Source organism: Salvelinus sp. IW2-2015, linkage group LG6.2 (assembly GCF_002910315.2).
Source record: "Salvelinus sp. IW2-2015 linkage group LG6.2, ASM291031v2, whole genome shotgun sequence".
Classification (NCBI taxonomy): domain Eukaryota; kingdom Metazoa; phylum Chordata; class Actinopteri; order Salmoniformes; family Salmonidae; genus Salvelinus; species Salvelinus sp. IW2-2015.
Genome location: NC_036846.1, coordinates 1,195,200 through 1,214,997, shown reverse-complemented (window position 1 = coordinate 1,214,997; position 19,798 = coordinate 1,195,200). Strand labels below are relative to the sequence as shown.

General features: G+C 42.2%; 2 protein-coding genes across 5 annotated transcripts in view; both read left to right on the top strand.

Annotated features, from left to right (window-relative positions):
• LOC111965633 (diacylglycerol kinase theta-like) overlaps positions 1-5,047 on the top strand; it is a 20,768-nt gene extending 15,721 nt beyond the window's left edge. For both annotated transcript variants that reach the window (XM_023989794.2, XM_023989795.2), the window contains 7 exons: positions 800-948; positions 1,060-1,238; positions 1,473-1,573; positions 1,663-1,809; positions 2,026-2,137; positions 4,179-4,331; positions 4,470-5,047. In XM_023989794.2, the coding sequence (XP_023845562.1) occupies positions 800-948; positions 1,060-1,238; positions 1,473-1,573; positions 1,663-1,809; positions 2,026-2,137; positions 4,179-4,331; positions 4,470-4,571 (943 nt within the window). In that variant the 3' untranslated portion in view covers positions 4,572-5,047. The remainder of the gene's footprint in view (positions 1-799; positions 949-1,059; positions 1,239-1,472; positions 1,574-1,662; positions 1,810-2,025; positions 2,138-4,178; positions 4,332-4,469) is intronic.
• A 7,485-nt stretch (positions 5,048-12,532) lies between these two features.
• LOC111965631 (nuclear factor NF-kappa-B p105 subunit) overlaps positions 12,533-19,798 on the top strand; it is a 32,337-nt gene continuing 25,071 nt past the window's right edge. The window contains exons 1-3 of one of the 3 annotated variants that reach the window (XM_023989791.3): positions 12,533-12,624; positions 13,152-13,192; positions 19,169-19,241. In XM_023989791.3, coding sequence (XP_023845559.1) covers positions 13,157-13,192; positions 19,169-19,241 — 109 coding nt within the window. In that variant the 5' untranslated portion in view covers positions 12,533-12,624; positions 13,152-13,156. Of the gene's footprint in view, positions 12,625-13,133; positions 13,193-19,168; positions 19,242-19,798 lie in introns of all 3 variants that reach the window. The other 2 variants (XM_023989792.3, XM_023989793.3) reach the window with 2 other exon arrangements.

The following is a 19,798-nucleotide window of genomic DNA, read 5'->3' as shown; positions in this document are numbered from 1 at the left end:
GTATTTGATACACTGACATTTTTGCAGGTTTTCCTACTTACAAAGCATGTAGAGGTCTGTATTTTTATCATACGTACACTTCAACTGTGAGAGAGGAATCTAAAACAAAAATCAACAAAATCACATTGTATGATTTTAATAATTAATTTGCATTTTATTGCATGACATAAGTATTGATCACCTACCAACAGTAAGAATTCCGGCCTCTCACAGACGTGTTAGGTTTCTTTAAGAAGCCCCCTGGTTCTCCACTCATTACCTGTATTAACTCACCTGTTTAACTACGTTACCTGTATAAAGACACCTGTCCACACACTCAATCAAACAGACTCCACCTCTCCACAAATGGCCACGACAAGAGAGCTGTTAAGGCATCAGAAATAAATTGGTAGACCTGTACAAGCTGGGATGGGCACAGGACAATAGCCAAGCACTTGGTGAGAAGCAACAAACTGTTGCACAATTCATTAGAAAATGAAAATTCAAAGATACGGTCAATCACCCGTCGTCTGGGGCTCCATGCAGATCTCACCTCGTGGGCAATCAATGATCATAGGAATGTTGAGGGATCAGCCCAGAACTGACACAGCAGACTGGTCAATACCTAAGAGAGCTGGACCAGTCTCCAAAGAAACCATTATAAACACACTACGCGTCATGGATTAAAATGTATATATATATATATATATATGTGTGTGTGTGTGTGAGTATACCAAACATTAAGAACAACATCCTAATATTCAGTTGGCCCTCCCCACCTAATCTCTTTTATGTTTTTGTTTTCTTATATCCTCCACAGACTCCACACGTTTAGGGCGGTGCCCCGCTTCCGGGTGCTGGTGTGTGGGGGAGATGGGACAGTGGGCTGGGTCCTGGGAGTCTTGGAGGCCATCAGACACAAGCTGGTCTGTCCCGAGCCACCCGTCGGCATCGTCCCACTCGGCACAGGTGAGCGGGACCCCTGAGGACACACCCTTCTCTTCTAATTGCTGTAGTTTGCATAAGTTAGCTTCAATCAGTAGTTTTCACAATATTCCCACCCCTAATGCCTCCCATCAGGTAACGACCTGGCGCGGATCCTGCGCTGGGGGGCGGGCTACAGCGGAGAGGACCCACACCACATCCTGGTATCTGTGGACGAGGCGGAGGAGGTGCAGATAGACCGTTGGACTATTCTGCTGGATGCACAGGAGATCACAGATGACGGCAAGGAGAACGGCTTCTTGGAACCACCAAAGGTCCAATCAGAATAATGCAGATATGATTCATGTTTTTGCAATTGTAGTTTTTATTGTTTACTTTCACAATATAACAATGCACACGAAACAATAACTTGACAAACATGAATAGGTATAGAAATATATGATTTATGTTATAACTATTGCCATTGTTATAACTACATTGCCATTTTAATCGATGCATGGGTGTACTTTTTGGCGTGGCCGTTCAACTGGTGGTCTCCCTTGTTGCAGATAGTGCAGATGAACAACTATTTTGGGCTGGGCATCGATGCTGAAGTCAGTCTGGACTTCCACCATGCCCGTCAAGAGGAACCTGGGAAGTTCAACAGCAGGTAGGAGACCACCTCCGGTGAGAAGTTGCTTTAAAATATCCCCAAAAAAGGAATTTCTCCAAAACGACTTATCTTTGGTGTCTGTGTAGGTTTCACAACAAAGGTGTGTACCTGAAGGCGGGTCTGCAGAAGCTGAGTCACACACGGAACCTTCACAAGGTCCTCAAACTACAGGTGGACAAGCAAGACATAGAACTGCCCAGCATAGAAGGCCTCATCTTCCTAAACATCCCCAGGTAGGAAATGCACACAAACGGCTAAACTCTACACACGGCTAACAATCAGACACTCATGACGCATGACATTCACTTTAAGATGCATGCTCCTAAACAAGAATGGCCTCGCATACTGGCCCCACACTGGCCCCCTACACCTTCACTACATATTGATCTGAAACACAGCACTTACAACTGTGTGTGTGTGTGTGTGTGTGTGTGTGTGTGTGTGTGTAGCTGGGGCTCCGGGGCAGACCTGTGGGGATCAGAGGGTGACTCGCGCTACGGGAAACCTCGCATTGACGATGGCATGCTGGAGGTGGTGGGGGTGACTGGGGTGGTACACATGGTGAGTTAATCACTCACTACAAGTATTTCCTTACTCTGAGTATGTCCTGTTGCCACAAAGAAGGGATCAGAGCTAAAAAATGATCCCAGTGATCCAAAATGTTTTATCCAGATCAAAATGTAAATAACTCTCATTGATACAGTGCATTTGGAAAGACCTCTTGACTTTTTTCACTTTTTGTTACTTTACAGCCTTATTCTAAAATGAATCAAATATAGTTTTTTTTCTCATCAATCTACCCCAAATATACCCCATAATGACAAAGCGAAAACAGGTTAAAAAAAAATTGTTGCAAATTTATTAAGTATTCAGACCCTTTGCTATGAGAGTCGAAATTGAGCTCAGGTGTATCCTGTTTCTGTTGATCATCCAATCAGGTTTCTACAACTTGATTGGAGACCACCTGTGGTAAATTCAATTGGTTGGACATGATTTGGAAAGGCACAAACCTGTCTATATAAGGTCCCACAGTTGACAGTGCATGTCAGAACAAAAACCAAGCCGTGAGGTTGAAGCAATTGTCCTTAGCGACTCCAAGACAGGATTGTGTCGTGGCAAAGATCTGGGGAAGGGTACCAAAACATTTCTGCAGCATTGAAGGTCCTCAAGAACACTGTGGCCTCCATCATTCTTAAATGGAGAAGTTTGGAACCACCAAGATTCTTCCTAGAGCTGGCCGGCCAGCCAAACTGAGAAATCAGGGGAGAAGAGCCTTATTCAGGGAGGTGACCAAGAACCCGATAGTCACTCTGACAGAGCTCCAGAGATGGGGGAACCTTCCAGAAGAACAACCATCTCTGCAGCACTCCACCAATCAGACCTTTATGGTAGACTGGCCAGACGGAAGCCACTCCTCAGTAAAAAGCACATGACAGCCCGCTTGCAGTTTGCCAAAAGGCACCTAAAGGACTCTCGGACCATGAGAAACAAGATTCTCTGGTCTAATGAAACCAAGATTGAACTCTTTGGCCTGAATGCCAAGCGCCACATCTGGAGGAAATCTGGCACCATCCCTACTGTGAAACATGGTGGTGGCAGCAAAATGCTGTGGGGCTGTTTTTCTGCGGCAGGGACTGGAAGACTAGTCAGGATCAAGGGGAAAGATGACTGGAGCAAAGTACAGAGAGATCCTTGATTAAAAACCTGCTCCAGAGCACTCAGGACCTCAGACTGGGGCGAAGGTTCACCTTCCAACAGGACAACAACCCTAAGCACACAGCCAAGACAACGCAGGAGTGGCTATGGGACAAATCTCTGAATSTCCTTGAGTGGCCCAGCTAGAGTCCTGACTTGAACCCAATCGAACATCTCTGGAGAGACCTGAAAATAGCTGTTCAGCGACGCTCCCCATCCAACCTGACAGAGCTTGAGAGGATCTGCAGAGACTAATGGGAGCCACTTCCCAAATACAGGTGTGCCAAGCTTGTAGTGTCATACCCAAGAAGACTCTCGGCTGTAATCGCTGCCAAAGGTGCTTCAACAAAGTACTGAGTAATGGGTCTGAATARTTATGCCAATGTGCTATTTAAGTTTGGAATTTCTTTATAMATTTTATTGGGTATTGTGTGTAGAAAGATGAGGGGGGGGAAAAACGATTTAATCCGTTTTAGAATAAGGACGTAACAAAATATGGAAAAAGTCAAGGGGTCTGAATACTTTCCGAATGCACTGTATGTAGTGTATATACACTCACCGGACAGTTTATTAGGTACACCAGCCCGTTCACGAAAAATGGATCGCTCCTACAGACAGTGAGTCACGTGGCTGTGGCTTGTTATATAAATCAGGCATCGAGGCATTCAGTTACAGTTTTATTTGAACGTTAGAATGGGCTAAATGAGGTGCCAGACACGCCGAATCCAGTATCTCAGAAACGTCCGCCCTCCTGGACTTTTCACACACAACATTGTCTTGGGTTTACAGAGAAGGGTGCGACAAACAAAAAACATCCAGTCAGCGGCAGTTCTGTGTGCGAAATGAGAGGTCGAAGGAGAATGGAAAGAATCGTGCAWGCCAACGGAATGTGTGTTGTGTTGTCTAGGGCCAGGTGCAGAGCGGCATGCGCTCTGGGATCCGTCTCGCCCAGGGCAACTACGTGCGTATCACAGCGACCAAGCCCATCCCTGTGCAGGTGGATGGAGAGCCCTGGATCCAGGCCCCCGGACATATCATCATATCTGCAGCAGGCCCAAAGGTAACAGTTTTTTGTTACTATAATGGGACAAATAGTTACAATTTCACTGTGGTATCCTTCACTATGGTTGCAAACCTCTCATACCTTTCTATAAAGTCAACAGTTATTAAGTAATCGTGTCCTTGTTGCTGTGTTCAGGTGCGGATGCTGAGGAAGTCCAAACACAAGCAGAAGAAGCAGTCAGCCCCTCTTTTAGGCTGGCAATCTGAAAGCCCTTCGTCCAGCGATGGGGGACAATGAGGCCCCCCCCCCAACATCTGCTCCTTGGTGTCTCCGTGAGAGCATGATGGTCTGTTGGCTGCTCTAAATAGCTGTGGCCTGTGTGCCCAGTAGATTCTCAGATGGTTTGTGTAGTTAGCACTTATAGCTCCTAGAGTGGTACATTGACAAAACATTTAGCAGTCACTCCCATTATCATCTTACTGCTTATCAATTTCACTGTTGTTGGGTTCGGTTTGCCCCTGTTAGGATCCTTCAGATTAGCTTCTTGTCTAATTTGTTGGTTTATTTTTTGTTTTACAGTCCATCAGAGTTGTTATGGCCTGGTATTTTATGAGCGACATACATGGTAACAATTTTATAGTGGTACTATCTGGTACTTATTAAAAATGATTCAATAATACATTCTGAAACAAGTAGTAAGTACTAAGTAGAATTTGGTACCAAGTAGTTACAATGAATCAATAAGATACCGAGATGTACTATATATATATATATATATAAGTAGAATTTGGTACCAAGTAGTTACAATGAATCAATAAGATACCGAGATGTACTATATATATATATATATAGTACATCGCACACAAACGTTTGTGGACACCCCTTCAAATGAGTGGATTTGGCTATTTCAGCCACACCTGTTTCTGACAGGTGTATAAAATCGAGCACACCGCCATGCAATCTCCATAGACAAACATTGGCAGTAGAATGGCCTTCCTGAAGAGCTCAGTGACTTTCAACGTGGCACCCTCAAAGGATGCCACCTTTYCAACAAGTCAGTTTGTCAAATTTCTGCCCTGCTAGAGGTTCCCCGGTCAACTGTAAGTGCTGTTATTGTGAAGTGGAAACATCTAGGAGCAACTGCTCAGCCGYGAACTGGTAGGCCACAGAACGGRACCGCCAGGTGCTGAGGYGTGTAGCTCGTAAAAATCGTCTGTCCTCTGTTGCGACACTCACTACCGAGTTTCCGAACTGCCTCTGGAAGCAACGTCAGCACAAGAACTGTTCGTTGGGAGCTTCATGAAATGGGTTTCCATCGCCGAGGAGCCTCACACAAGCCTAAGATCACCATGCGCAACGCCAAACGTCGGCTGGAGTGGAAACCCATTGGACTCGAGCACTTGAAACATGTTCTCTGGAGTGATGAATCACACTTCACTATCAGGCAGTCCGACGGACTAATCTGGGTATGGCAGATGCCAGGAGAACGCTACCTGCCCTAATAATGATCTGGGGCTGTTTTTCATGTTTCAGGCTAGCCCCCCCCATGCACAAAGCGAGGTCCATTTGTTGAGACAGGTGTGGAAGAACTTGACTGGCCTGCGCAGAGCCCTGACCTTTGGGATGAATTGGAATGCTGACTGCGAGCCAGGCCTAATCGCCCAACATCAGTGCCTGACCTCACTAATGTTCTTGTTGCTGAATTGAAGCATGTCCCCGCAGCAATGTTCCAACATCTAATGGAWAGCCTAACAGAAGAGTGGAGGCTGTTATAGCAGCAAAGCGGRGACCAACTCCGTATTAATGCCCATGATTTTGGAATGAGATGTTCGACGAGCAGGTGTCCACATACCTTTGGTCATGTAGTGTATTTATAAGATGTAATTACACTGCTTCCATTTAAAATCAAAGTAAATACCAGACTGTAAAATAAAGTGTAATTGTCGCTTTTTCGAAGTTCAGACATCGAGCTGCTTCAGAGAGTCCTCTGTGCCAAATACTGGATTAAAATGTAAAATAGTCCAGACACTTGTGCTTGGTTTTACAAAGTACTAATGTAAAAAAAAAAAAAAACTTGCTTGTCATAAAATTCATACGAAATTAGATTAGAGGAAAAGAAAACTGACAATACATCTAAAACCACAGTGGCCATTCAATAACAATTTTATGAAGTTAATGTGAGACAATATTTAATTTTTGAAGTGGAGGCTTACGACAGTCTCGGAAATATGCACAGCCGCACACACAAACACACTCACATCTTAATATTCAGTCTGTAGCTAAGTACCTCATATTTTAGTACCTCAACCTTTCTCTGTAGCAGTTGCCCTCACTGCAGAATATGTGTTTACCAACACTTAAGGCCTCACAAATGTATTCCAAACATAAGTATCATTGAGAGACGGGAAAGCTGAAAGCTGTCKAGGAAGCTGTAGGTAGGAAGTTTGAAAGGAATCATGACTTAAACGTTGCACTCCATATGTTGTCTTCCAGTATCTCTGTTGCTGCTCATTTTTTATAGTTGATGGAATGAATGCAGGGAGGAGACCACTAGCCAATCCTAAACATGCATTATAAACTAGAGGCTTGTATTGGATTTCTCCAGTCATTTAGTTGGCCTAGAGATCATGTTTCATCCATAGTAGAAAGTMCGCCTGAGTACCTGTTCTCTTGTTGTCAGCACTTTGTCCACATTCCTGATGATGTATAATTTACAAGAAAATGCAATCATGAAAAGACTCCATAATATGAAAGATCTCTTCTTTAAAAAAAAAAAAATTTACATCCCAGGACATGTGATGTAGCTGGAACAGTATTTGTGTTTTTTAATTTTTTATTGAAGTTGTATATAAGTTGACTCASTTTTGTGGCTTGGTGCTAGTGTGTAGCAAAACGTTTGAATCTTTCAACCCACTAGCAGCTTCCGGGCCCTATTCAATCAAAGCTGATAAGCGGATGTCAGGGTTGAGTCTGAATCTGCAGTCCTTTATATACAGTGTGAAAGCTTTTGAATTGACATGCAGTTGATGTTCTTGATTTCGACTACAGGAAATCAAATGTGCATTGACAGCTAGGCTTGAATGAATAGGGTCCTAGACTGTTGGGTCATCATGGCCATTTAGACTTACTCACTATGGTGATTTCACCTGTGGTTCCTCATCGGCCGTGTTCCAATTCTCTCAATGGCTTCCTTTCCTTGTCTCCTCTCCTTCCTGACCACTAGTAAATGAAAGGATTGGATAGGTATTCATTATATACAGTACCATACTTTCACCATTCAAGTCAAGAGACTTATGACAAGTTAATGAACCCATATAAGACTGAGGGGACACAGCTTTTGTGTTGTGAAATGCATGTACTTTTAACACCATGTGTACAGAAGTCACATGGGTAAACAGAGTTTTTATATTGTCCATGTTTATTCCATTTAGAGGCAGAAAGTGTTTATGCATGTACAGTATGTAGAGGTAAGTATTGTGTTTCAGATCAATATGTATCTTTGGTATCTGTCTTTGGTGTCAATGGTCAGCTCTGTTCTGCAGTGCCCATTGGAAAAGACAGTATTTTAGAATAATTGCTGTGAGGCTGTAATCACAACATAACTCCATCCCCAAAAGCAATCCACCCCAATGATGGCGATAGTCCAATATGTTTGCCCCTTTAACCCGTTTCATAAGACTGAAGAATGTCCACACCAAGGGATGATATGAAAAGACATGGGATAAGTGATGACTGATTGCTGGTAAATGCATCGAAACACAGTTTGATCAGGGTTTTCAATGTGTTTACCCACAAAAGTGCCATTTATAGTTTTTTTTTTCTTCATTTCTCAATGTTGCTGCGCTGAAAACTGCATAACAGCGTTGATGTCAATGCCCAAGGTACTATTTCTTGTGTGTTGAATGTCGCTTTTGTGCGTCTCTTAGTAAGTTTACAGCTTCTGCATAAATTGTGCCTGTGCGATGAACCTTCAGGCCAAAGTTGTGTCATTAGGCCTAAACTCCACGTTGTGCCTCATTCAAGTGCTTCTCGAACCTTGGTGKTATTACCTGTGTGTCAAAATGTTTAACATGATATGTGGTCCACTCCTGCTGGTGCAGTGATTTGAATATMTTAATCTCTGCATTTCTAGACCATTTTGAGCTTATGTGACTTATGTTGTCAATTCTRTATTTTTATTTTCCTAATAGAAGGTATTTTGTTTTTTAAGTCTTTAACTGTATARTTTTAACTGTAAATTGCACTAAATGTATTGTTTTACAGATGCTTTTAGGTGATAAGATTGTTTACTGTTATTTTTTATTTAGTTATTTCAACATTATGTTCAAAAACTAAAAATATATGAAAAGATACTGTGTAACAACTGTGTCCATTTTTAAAATAAAATAAATGGAACATCTTATGTAATATCTACCTGAGTTATTATTGTAGTTGGGTGTCATGTCTGGGGCTGATAATACAAGGCAAAAACTGGTAGCACATTTTTACGGTACTGAAATCACAAGGTATTTTACATTTCATTAAGTAAAGCATAATTTGGTACAAGATAGTAGCACATTTAATGGCCCAGTGCTGTCAAAATTCAGTTTTTTTGTGTTATTTCCTGATAGTTGTTGATTGAAAATACAATTTACACAGGACCTTTTTAATCAGGAGGTTTTGCATGGGTGAAGTTTTGGCTTGCCTGGTGACATCCCCAGGCAGTATAAGTTAATAGACCAATAACAGAGTTCCAAATCTCTCTGCCAACAACCTCTAGTTTTCAGGTTATACACTGATTGTACAAAACATTAGGAACACAGGCTCTTCATTACATAGACTGTCTAGGACTAGGTGAATCCAGGTGAAAGCTATTATCCCTTATTGATGTCATGTGTTAAATCCACTTCAATCAGTGTAGATGAAGCACAGGAGACAGGTTAAATAATTATTTTTAATCCTTGAGACAATTGAGACATCGATTGTGTATGTGTGCCATTCAGAGGGTGAATGGACAAGACAAAATATTTAAGTGCCTTTGAAATGGGTATGGCAGTAGGTGCCAGGCACACTGGTTTGTGTGTCAAGAACTGCAACGCTGCTGGGTTTCGCGTTCAACAGTTTCCCATGTGTATCAAGAATGGTCAACCAACCAAAGGACATCCAGCCCAATTGACACAACTGTGGGAAGCATTGGAGTCAACATGGGCAAGCATCCTGTGGAACACTTTTGACACCTTGTAGAGTCCATGCTCTGACGAATTGAGGCTGTTCTGAGGGAAAAGGGGGGGCAACTCAATATTAAGGTGTTCCTAATGTTTTGTACACTGTATATCCCTCCCATTAGGTTCCTCACTCTGACCACTCCCAGAAAGTCCAAGCAAAATTCATGATTGAGAAATAGTTTTTTGCTAAAAAGCTATTTTTTGTTGCTTTTTGACAATTTTAATGTTAAACTATTACATGAATGCAATGTATTTTTATTTAACCTTTATTTAACTAGGCAAGCCAGTTAAGAACACATTTTTATTTACAATGATGGCCTACGAAAAGGCAAAAGGCCTGTGGGGATGGGGGCTGGGAATAAAAATCAATTAAATAAAAATAGTGGACAAAACACACATCACGACAAGAGAGACAACACAACACTAGATAAAGAGAGACATAAGACGACAACATAGCATGGCAGCAACACATGACAACACAACATGAACACATGGTAGCAGTACAAAGTACCAACATTGTTGGGCACAGACAACAGTACAAAGGGCAAGTAGGTTGAGACAATACATCACGCAAAGCTTGAGTCCATGATTGAGTCTTTGAATGAAGAGATTAAGATAAAACTATCCAGTTTGAGTGTTTGTTGCAGCTTGTTCCAGTYGCTAGCTGTAGCGAACTGAACAGACGAGAGACCCAGGRATGTGTTTGCTTTGGGGACCTTTAACATTATGTGACTGGCAGAACGGGTGTTGTATGTGGAGGATGAGGGCTGCAGTAGATATCTCAGATAGGGGGGAGTGAGGCCTAAGAGGGTTTAATAAATAAGCAACAACCAGTGGGTCTTGCGACGGGTATACAGAGATGACCAGTTTACAGAAGAGTGCAGTGATGTGTCCTATAAAGAGCATTGGTGGCAAATCTGATGGCCGAATGGTAAAGAACATCTAGCCATTCGAGAGCACCCTTACCTGCCGTTCTATAAATTATGTCTCCGTAATCTAGCATGGGTAGGATGGTCATCTGAATTAGGGTGAGTTTGGCAGCTTGGGTGAAAGAAGAGCGATTACGATAGAGGAAACCAAGTCTAGATTTAATTTTAGTCTGCAGCTTTGATATGTACTGAGAGAAGGACAGTGTACTGTCTAGTCATACTCCTAAGTACTTGTATGAGGTGACTACCTCAAGCTCTAAACCCTCAGAGGTAGTAATCACACCTGTGGGGAGAGGGGCATTCTTCTTTCCAAACCACATGACCTTTGTTTTGGAGGTGTTCAGAACAAGGTTAAGGGCAGAGAAAGCTTGTTGGACACTAAGAAAGCTTTGTTGTAGAGCGTTTAACACAAAGTCCGGGGAGGGGCCAGTTGAGTATAGGACTGTGTCATCTGCATATACATGGATGAGAAAGGTTCCTACTGCCTGAACTATGTTGTTGATGTAAATTGAGAAGAGCGTGGGGCCTAGGATCAAGCCTTGGGGTACACCCTTGGTGACAGGCAGTGGCTGAGACAGCAGATGTTCTGACTTTTATACACTGCACTCTTGAGAGAGGTAGTTAGCAAACCAGGCCAAAGACCCCTCAGAGACGCCAATACTCCTTAGCCGGCCCACAAGAATGGAATGGTCTACCGTATCAAAAGCTTTGGCTAAGTCAATAAAAATAGCAGCACAACATTGCTTAGAATTAAGGGCAATGGTGACATCATTGAGGACCTTTAAGGTTGCAGTGACACATCCATAACCTGAGCGGAAAACAGCATGCATACCAGAGAGTATACTATAAACATCAAGAAAGCCAGTCAGTTGATTATTGACAAGTTTTTCCAACACTTTTGATAAACAGGGCAAAATAGAAATAGGCCTATAACAGTTAGGATCAGCTTGATCTCCCCCTTTAAATAAAGGACTAACCATGGCAGCCTACCAAGCAATGGGAACCTCCTCAGAGAGGAGAGACATGTTAAAATGGTCAGGTAGGCTTGGCGATGATATGGGCAGCAACCTTAAGAAGAAAAAGGTCTAAACCACCTGACCCAGATGTTTTTTGGAGGTCAAGTTTGACGTGGTCTCCCCACCATTTCTTGTTTCTGCAGTGAGGATTCACCCTTTTTAGATAATTTATTGTGTAACTTATCTGAAGACAAACGTTCTGCAGTAATAGAGGTATACAAAGCCGGGCGCCAAATAAACGGCTCTTCCACCGATGCAATTCGGTTCACCAAAAAGAGCCGATCGTTCGCGAATGATCCACTACTACATACTGATCTTGACGAGAAGTAATTGGCGCGTTCTAGCAGACATCTGCACATTTTCCGTTGGGGAACGCCTCCTCTGTGAAGTGCGCGTGTGCAGTAACTCAAATTCGCCTTTGAAGTCTAAACAACGATATATATATTTTATATTAATTGTTTTACTATTGTAAAGGGGAAAGTCCACCAAACTTATTCCACTCTGTTCATAACCGATGTTAGTTTTGCGAACAGAACTGCATTAAGATCAAATGTTTAATTAATGAGAACATTTGCCAAATGTCGGCTAAAATCCATCTCTTTCCATCTTCTCCCACTGCCGGCCAATGGGCTTCTTCTCACTACCATATAGTTAGTGGAAACACAAAGCGGATGCTTCATATCCGGTGAAATATCCATATCATTGTTCTATATGTGGCTCGGCCATGGGAGAGGGTAGTTCCCTCTCATTGGCTAGAATGGTCGCACCTGATCTCGCCTCAGTCATTGAGTACATGTATTTCCATTGTTAGAGCGGACATTCGGCTATCTTGTCAATATAATAGATAATCTTTGCCTGGGTTTTTGATGCCTTAGGAGGCCTAGTTGTGAGGAAACATATCCCAGCTTTGGCCACCTGGGGGCAGGTGCTGCAAAGACCTTCACAAGTCTACGTCACTGGGAATTTCCAGTGGGGAAGTGAAGTTTCTGAACAACTGTACAAGTCGATGTTGCTAGCTAGCACTGTTATATTTCATCCTCGTTAACTGAAGCAAAATTATTAACCTAGAAGTGTTGTATAATATGAACGTTTGACGATAGGATACTGTCAGATTCGGTCAAATCAGTTCACCTAAGCATGGCGCAATAATGTGCAAAACTCGACTCATCTGATGTGGATGTAGGAATCGCATGTGACCTAGGTAAGCTTTGGCTACAATATTTAAATGTAATGATATGAGTAATTATAATAAGTAACCAATTTAAGTTTATTGTTATAACTTTGCTAGCTAGCCAAGTCCACTTCCTCATTGTCAAATTAGCTAGCTATTTGCATGCTAGCCACAAAAAAATGAAGTTGACTAGTTAGCTATCTAACGTTAGTTAGACCAGAGCAAACGGACGGTTGGCTTTGTCTTTGTTTTGGTGTCTTGAAAAATTGACTTAAGAGAGGGTGCTGTTTTAGCTAATATATCTTGACACTTGTGTTTTAGTTAGCTAACTGGTTAGCTTGTTAGATAAGTGGTTTATACACAGCATGCCAATAGAAAGTCCAAATGTCACGAGAGGTGTCTAATCAGGGCACATTTGAGATTGGATGAGATGCAGAAAATCACTCAAATCTTTAATTCCGGTAAAACATTTAGCTATGTAATAAAGCATATGTACAGTAAACTACAATTAAATTGTATAAGTCATGACTTTTCTCAAGGTATTTATCTTCTCTCAGACGCCATGGCAGAAGAGGAGGCTTACCTGCCTCACCCACAGGTAGGCTAGGTGTTTCATGTCCATGCTATGTCTACACTGGATCTCTGTATTTGTTATATATATACATTGTAGGCTATATCGTTTGTCACAAAGTTTGAAGCAGAAATCTATAGATTTTTAAAAAACTCTTCAGAACAATATAATTATAAAAGTAGAGGTTAACATTGTGGCGAAAGATGTACAGTGCCTTCAGACTTTTTACAAAATGTTGTTGTTACCAAGTGGGATTAAAATTGCTTTAATAAAACAAATAAGTGTCAACTATCCTCACAAAATACTCTAATGTCAAAGTGGAATACATTTTTATTTTTTATTAATGGAAAATAATAAAATACACCCATCTAGCCTTGGGTTGGTCACCCTTTGCCTCCAGAACAGTCTTAATTCCCTGGGGCATGGATTCTACAACGTGTGGCATTCAGACTTTGCTCAATTGGTATCAAGAGACTAAACGTGTGCCAGGAAAACATTCCCCAAACCATTACACCACCACCACCAGCATGTATCTTTTACACCATGCAGGATGGGGCCACCACAAACAGGCAAAGAACAGTGCAGTACAACAGTGGTGTGCAGAACAGCATCTCAGAACGCACAACTCGTCGGTCCTTGTCACGGATGGGCTATTGCAGCAGACAACCACACCGGGTTTCACTCCTGTCAGCTAAAAACAAGAAGAAGCGGCTGCTTACGCCAAATCCTGACACCGCCATCAGCATGACGCAACAGGAATTGGGATTTGTCGGACCAGGCGATTTTCCACTCCTCAATTGTCCAGTGTTGGTGATTGCGTGCCCAATGGAGCCGCTTTTTCTTGAACGGGGTGGTGTACATAATAAACGGGCAACTGAGTGTATCTTGATTATATACAGCCTTATTCTAAAATTGATTAAATTGTTTTTTTCCCCCTCATCAATCGACACAAACCCATAATGACAAAGCAAAAAATGTTTTTTTTTTAGAAAAGTGTGCAAATGTATACAAATAAAAAATGATCACATTTACATAAGTATTCAGACCCTTTACTCAGTACTTTGTTGAAGAAACTTTGGCAGCGATTATAGCCTCAAGTCTTGGGTATGACGCTATAAGCTTGACACACCTGTATTTGGAGTTTYAGGTCTCTCCGGAGATGGTCGATCAGGTTAAAGTCCGGGCTCTGGCTGGGCCACTCAAGGACATTCAGAGACTTGTCCCGAAGCCACACCTGCTTTGTCTTGGCTGTGTGCTTAGGTTTGTTGTCCTTTTGGAAGGTGAACGTTCGCCCCCAGTCAGAGGTCCTGGGCGCTCTGGAGCAGGATTTTAGCAAAGATCTCTCTGTACTTTGCTCCGTAAATTTTTCCCAGTCCCTGCTGCTGAAAAACATCCCCACAGCATGATGCTCTTACCAGCATGCTTCACCGTAGGGATGATGCCAGGTTTCCTCCAGACATGATGCTTGGCATTCAGGCCAAAGAGTTCAGTCTTGGTTTCATCAGACCAGGGAATCTTGTTTCTCATGGTCTGAAAGTCCTTTAGGTCCCGTTTGGCAAACTCCAMGCGGGCTGTCATGTGCCTTTCACTGAGGAGTCGCTTCCATCTGGCCAGTCTTCCATAAAGGCCTGATTGGTGGAGTGCTGCAGAGATGGGAGAAACTTCCAGAAGAACAACCATCTCTGGAGCTCTGTCAGAGTGACTATCGGGTCCTTGGTCACCTCTCCCGATTACTCAGTTTGGCCGGGCGGCCAGGTCTAGCAAGAGCCTTGGTGGTTCCAAACTTCTTCCATTTAAGAATGATGGAGGCCACTGTGTTCTTGGGGACCTTCAATGCTGCAGAAATGTTTTGGTACCCTTCCCCAGATCTGTGCCTTGACACAATCCTGTCTCTGAGCTCTACGGACAATTCCTTCGACCTCGTGGCTTGGTTTTTGCTCTGACATGTACTGTCAATTGTGGGACCTTACATAGACAGGTGTGTGCCTTTCCAAATCATGTCCAATCAATTAAATTTACCACCAGTTATAGAAACATCTCAAGGATGATCAATGGAAACAGGATGCACCTGAGCTCAATTTCGAGACATAGCAAAGAGTCTGAATACTTATGCAAATAAGTATTTCTGTTTTTTATTTTTTATAAATGTGCAAAATTTCGACAAACCTTTTTCGCTTTGTCATGTTGGGGTGTTGCGTGTAKACTTTTATTTTATCCATTTTAGAATAAGGCTATAACGTAACAACATGTGGAAATAGGGTAGGGGTCTGAATACTTTCCARATGCACTGTATTCAACCCCCTGAGTCAATACATGTTAGAATCACCTTTGTCAACAAATACAGCAGTGAGTCTTTCTGGGTCTCTAAAATCTTTGCAAACCTGGATTGTACAATATTTGCTCATTATTCTTTAAAAAAAATTCAAGCTTTGTCAAATTGTTGGTCATTGTTAGACAGCCTTTTTCAAGTCTTGCAATAGTTTTCCAAACCGATTTTAAGTCACAACTGTAACTAGGTCACTCAGGAACATTCAATGTTGTCTTGTTAAACAACTCCATTGTATATTTGGCCTTGTTTTAGGTTATTGTCCTGCTGAAAGGTGAATTTGTCTCTGTCTGTTGGAAAGCAGACTTAACCAGGTTTTCGTCTAGGATTTTGCATGTGCTTAGCTCCATTCCGTTTATTTTTTTATCCTAAACTCCCTAGTCCTTGCTGATGACAAGCGTACCCATAACATGATGCAGCCACCACCATTCTTGAAAATATGAAGAGTTACTCAGTGATGTGTTGTTGGATTTGCCCCAAACATAACGCTTTGGATTCAGGACAAAAAGTTCATTGCTTTGTCACTTTTTTTGTAGTATTACTAAAGTTTAGAGCCTTGTTGCAAACAGGATGCATGTTTTGGAATATTTGTATTCTGTAGAGGCTTCCTTCTTTTCACTCTGTTTTTACCCATAATACTAACATAAATTACAATGTTGTTCCATCTTCAGTTATCTCCTATCACAGCCATTAAACTCTGTAACGGTTTTAAAGTCACCATTGGCCTGCTGAAATCTCTGAACAGTTTCCTTCCTCTCTGGCAACTGATTTAGGAAGGGCACCTTTATCTTTGTAGTGACTCGGTGTATTGATACACCATCCAAAGTGTAAAGTTAATAACGGCACCATTCTCAACGAATATTCAATGTCTGCTTTTTTTTTACCCGTCTACCAATAGGTGGTGCCCTTCTTTGCAAACAATAGGAAAACCTCAATCAAATGTTTTTGGTCGTGTACACATAATTTGCAGATGTTACCGCAGTTGCTGTGAAATGCTTATGTTTCTAGCTCTGACAGTGCAGTCATTACATATAAATATATAGTGTTACGTTCCCCAGCATGAAAACCAATAATGTCGCTCAAACAGAAGGGGGAACTAACAGACCGACAACAAAACCGGTGGGGTTTTAAGAGGGGTTCTGAGAGAAACTCATGGGGGTGTCCCACTGAAAGTTGACTAGCAACAACAACTGGAACCTAAAAGACACCCACTAAATTTGCCCAACAAGAGGTAAACAAAATGTAAAACCCACACCACACTTAGACAGTAAGCAAACCGAAAAGGTGGCGCTCAACAAAATCAGGAAAATCAGATAAAGGATTGTTTGTCTAGCAATCAAAATAGGGAGAGCCAACTAAAGGTGTTTAACCCTCCACATCTCTCAAGAGCACTGGGCCAGCACAGGTGAAACACCTCCCCACTAATGAGATTGCAACCACCACAGGTGTAGCACATACTGACTAATGAGGTGACTCCAATCGGTGCGCCTTATGTGCTAATGAGCTATACTCGCTAAAGTCCAAACTCAAAACATAAATGGAAAAACCAAAGCCTGTAACAATATGTGAACTCAGCAAACAAAGAAACGTCTCTTTTTCAGGACCCTGTCTTTCAAATATAATTAGTAAAGATCCAAATAACTTCACAGATCTTCATTGTAAAGGGTTTAAACACTGTTTCCCATGCTTGTTCAGTGAACCATAAACAATTAATGAACATGCATCTGTGGAACGGTCGTTAAGACACTAACAGACAGTAGGCAATTAGGGGCACAGTTATGAAAACTTAGGACACTAAAGAGGCCTTTCTACGGACTCTGAAAAACACCAAAAGAAAGATGCCGAGGGTCCCTGCTTATCTGCATGAACGTGCCTTAGGCATGCTGCAAGGAGGCATGAGGACTGCAGATGTGGCCAGGGCAATAAATTGCAATGTCCGTACTTTGAGACGCCTAAGACGGCGCTACAGGGAGACAGGATGGACAGCTGATCGCCCTCGCAGTGGCAGACCACGTGTAACAACACGTGCACAGGATCGGTGCATCCAAACATCACACCTGCGGGACAGGTAAAGGATGGCAACAACAACTGCCCGAGTTACACCAGGAACGCACAATCCCTCCATCAGTGCTCAGACTGTCCGCAATAGTCTGAGAGAGGCTGAACTGGGGGCTTGTAGTCCTGCTGTAAGGCAGGTCCTCACCAGACATCACCGGCAACATTGTCGCCTATGGGCACAAACCCACCGTCACTGGACCAGACAGGACTGGCAAAAAGTGCTCTTCACTGACGAGTCACGGTTTTGTCTCACCAGGGGTGATTGTCGGAGTCACGTTTATCATCGAAGGAATGAGTGTTACACCGAGGCCTGTACTCTGGAGCGGGATCGATTTGGAGGTGGAGGTGTCGTCATGGTCTGGGGCAGTGTGTCAGCATCATCGGACTGAGCTTGTTGTCATTGCAGGCAATCTCCACGGTGTTTGTTACAGGGAACTCATCCTCCTCCCTCATGTGGTACCCTTCCTGCAGGCTCATCCTGACATGATCCTCCAGCATGCCAATGACACCAGCCGTACCGGCAAATCTGGCAAATCTGGTGCAGTCCATGAGGATGCGCTGCACTGTAGTACTTAATGCAGCTGGTGGCCACACCAGATACTGACTGTTACTTTTGATTTCGACCCCCCCTTTGTTCAGGKGCACATTATTCCATTTCTGTTAGTCACATGTCTGTGGAACTTGTTCAGTTTGTTTCAGTTGTTGAATCTTGTTATGTTCATAAATATTTACACATGTTAAGTTTGCTGAAAATAAACGCAGTTGACAGTGAGAGGACGTTTCTTTTTTGCTGAGTTTATATGATGTTTATAGACATTATGCACAGTATATGATTAGAAAAGGTGTGCACGCAGTATATACATATGAAGTGGGTTAAACAGTATTAATGTGACCAGTGTTCAATTACTCTTTGTGGTTGAATCTGTACTTGAAATTCACTGCTCATGTATACATGTTTTATTTAACCTTTATTGTACTAGGAAAGTCAGTTAAGAACAAATTTGTATTTACAATGACGGCCTACCAAAAGGCCTCCTGTGGGGACACTGGCTATAATTATATATAATTATATTATATATATATATATATTGGACAAAACACACATCACGACAAGAGAGACAACACTACATAAAGAGAGACCTAACTTGGGGACCTTACAGAGAATTGTATGTGTGGGGTACAGAGATGGGGTAGTCATTTTAAAAATCACATTAAACATAATTATTGCACACAGTGAGCCCATGCAACTTATTATGTGACTTGTTAAGAAMATTTTTATTCCTGAACTTATTTAGGCTTGCCATAACAAAAGGGTTGAATACTTATTGACTCAAGACATTTCAGCATTWATTTTTTTATTAATTTGTAAAGATTTCTAAWAAGATAATTTCGCTTTGACATTATGGGGTATTGTGTGTAGATCAGTGACACAATCTAATTTTAATACATTTTAAATTCAGGCTGTAACACAGCAACATTTTCAAAAAGTTGAGGAGTGAATTCTTTCTGAATCTTGAGCTGACAGGTTTGCCTGTGTCTCTTTCATAGTCGTACCCCTACATTTGTCAGTGAAATGAGATTTCAATAACCGTGTCCTCTCTTGTTTTCTTTTCTTGTAGTACTATGACATAGAGCCAATATGGGATCCTCTGAATTTCCCTCCCATGTCACTCAACAACTCACTCCGGACAGGTAAGAAGTCATGACTTCATGGCAGAGCATAATCTTTTTATCTGACCTATAAACCCCTTTTGAATGAACCACTTTATAAACCCCTTTTAAATGAACCACTTTATAACTTGGGTCAAATGTTTCGGGTAGCCTACCACAAGCTTCCCACAATAAGTTGGGTGAATTTTGGCCCATTCCTCCTGACAGAGCTGGTGTAACTGAGTCAGGTTTGTAGGCCTCCTTGCTCACACACACTTTTTCAGTACTGCCCACAAATGTTCTATAGGATTGAGGTCAGGGCTTTGTTATGGCCACTCCAATATTTTGACTTTGTTGTCCTTAAGCCAATTTGCAACTTTGGAAGTGTGCTTGGGGTCATTGTCCATTTGGAAGACCCATTTGCGACCAAGCTTTAACTTCCTGACTGATGTTGCTTCAATATATCCACATACTTTTCCTTCCTATTGAAGCCATCTATTTTGTGAAGTGCACCAGTCCCTCCTGCAGCAAAGCACCCCCACAATATGATGCAGCCACCCCCGTGCTTCACGGTTCATGGTGTTCTTCGACTTGCAAGC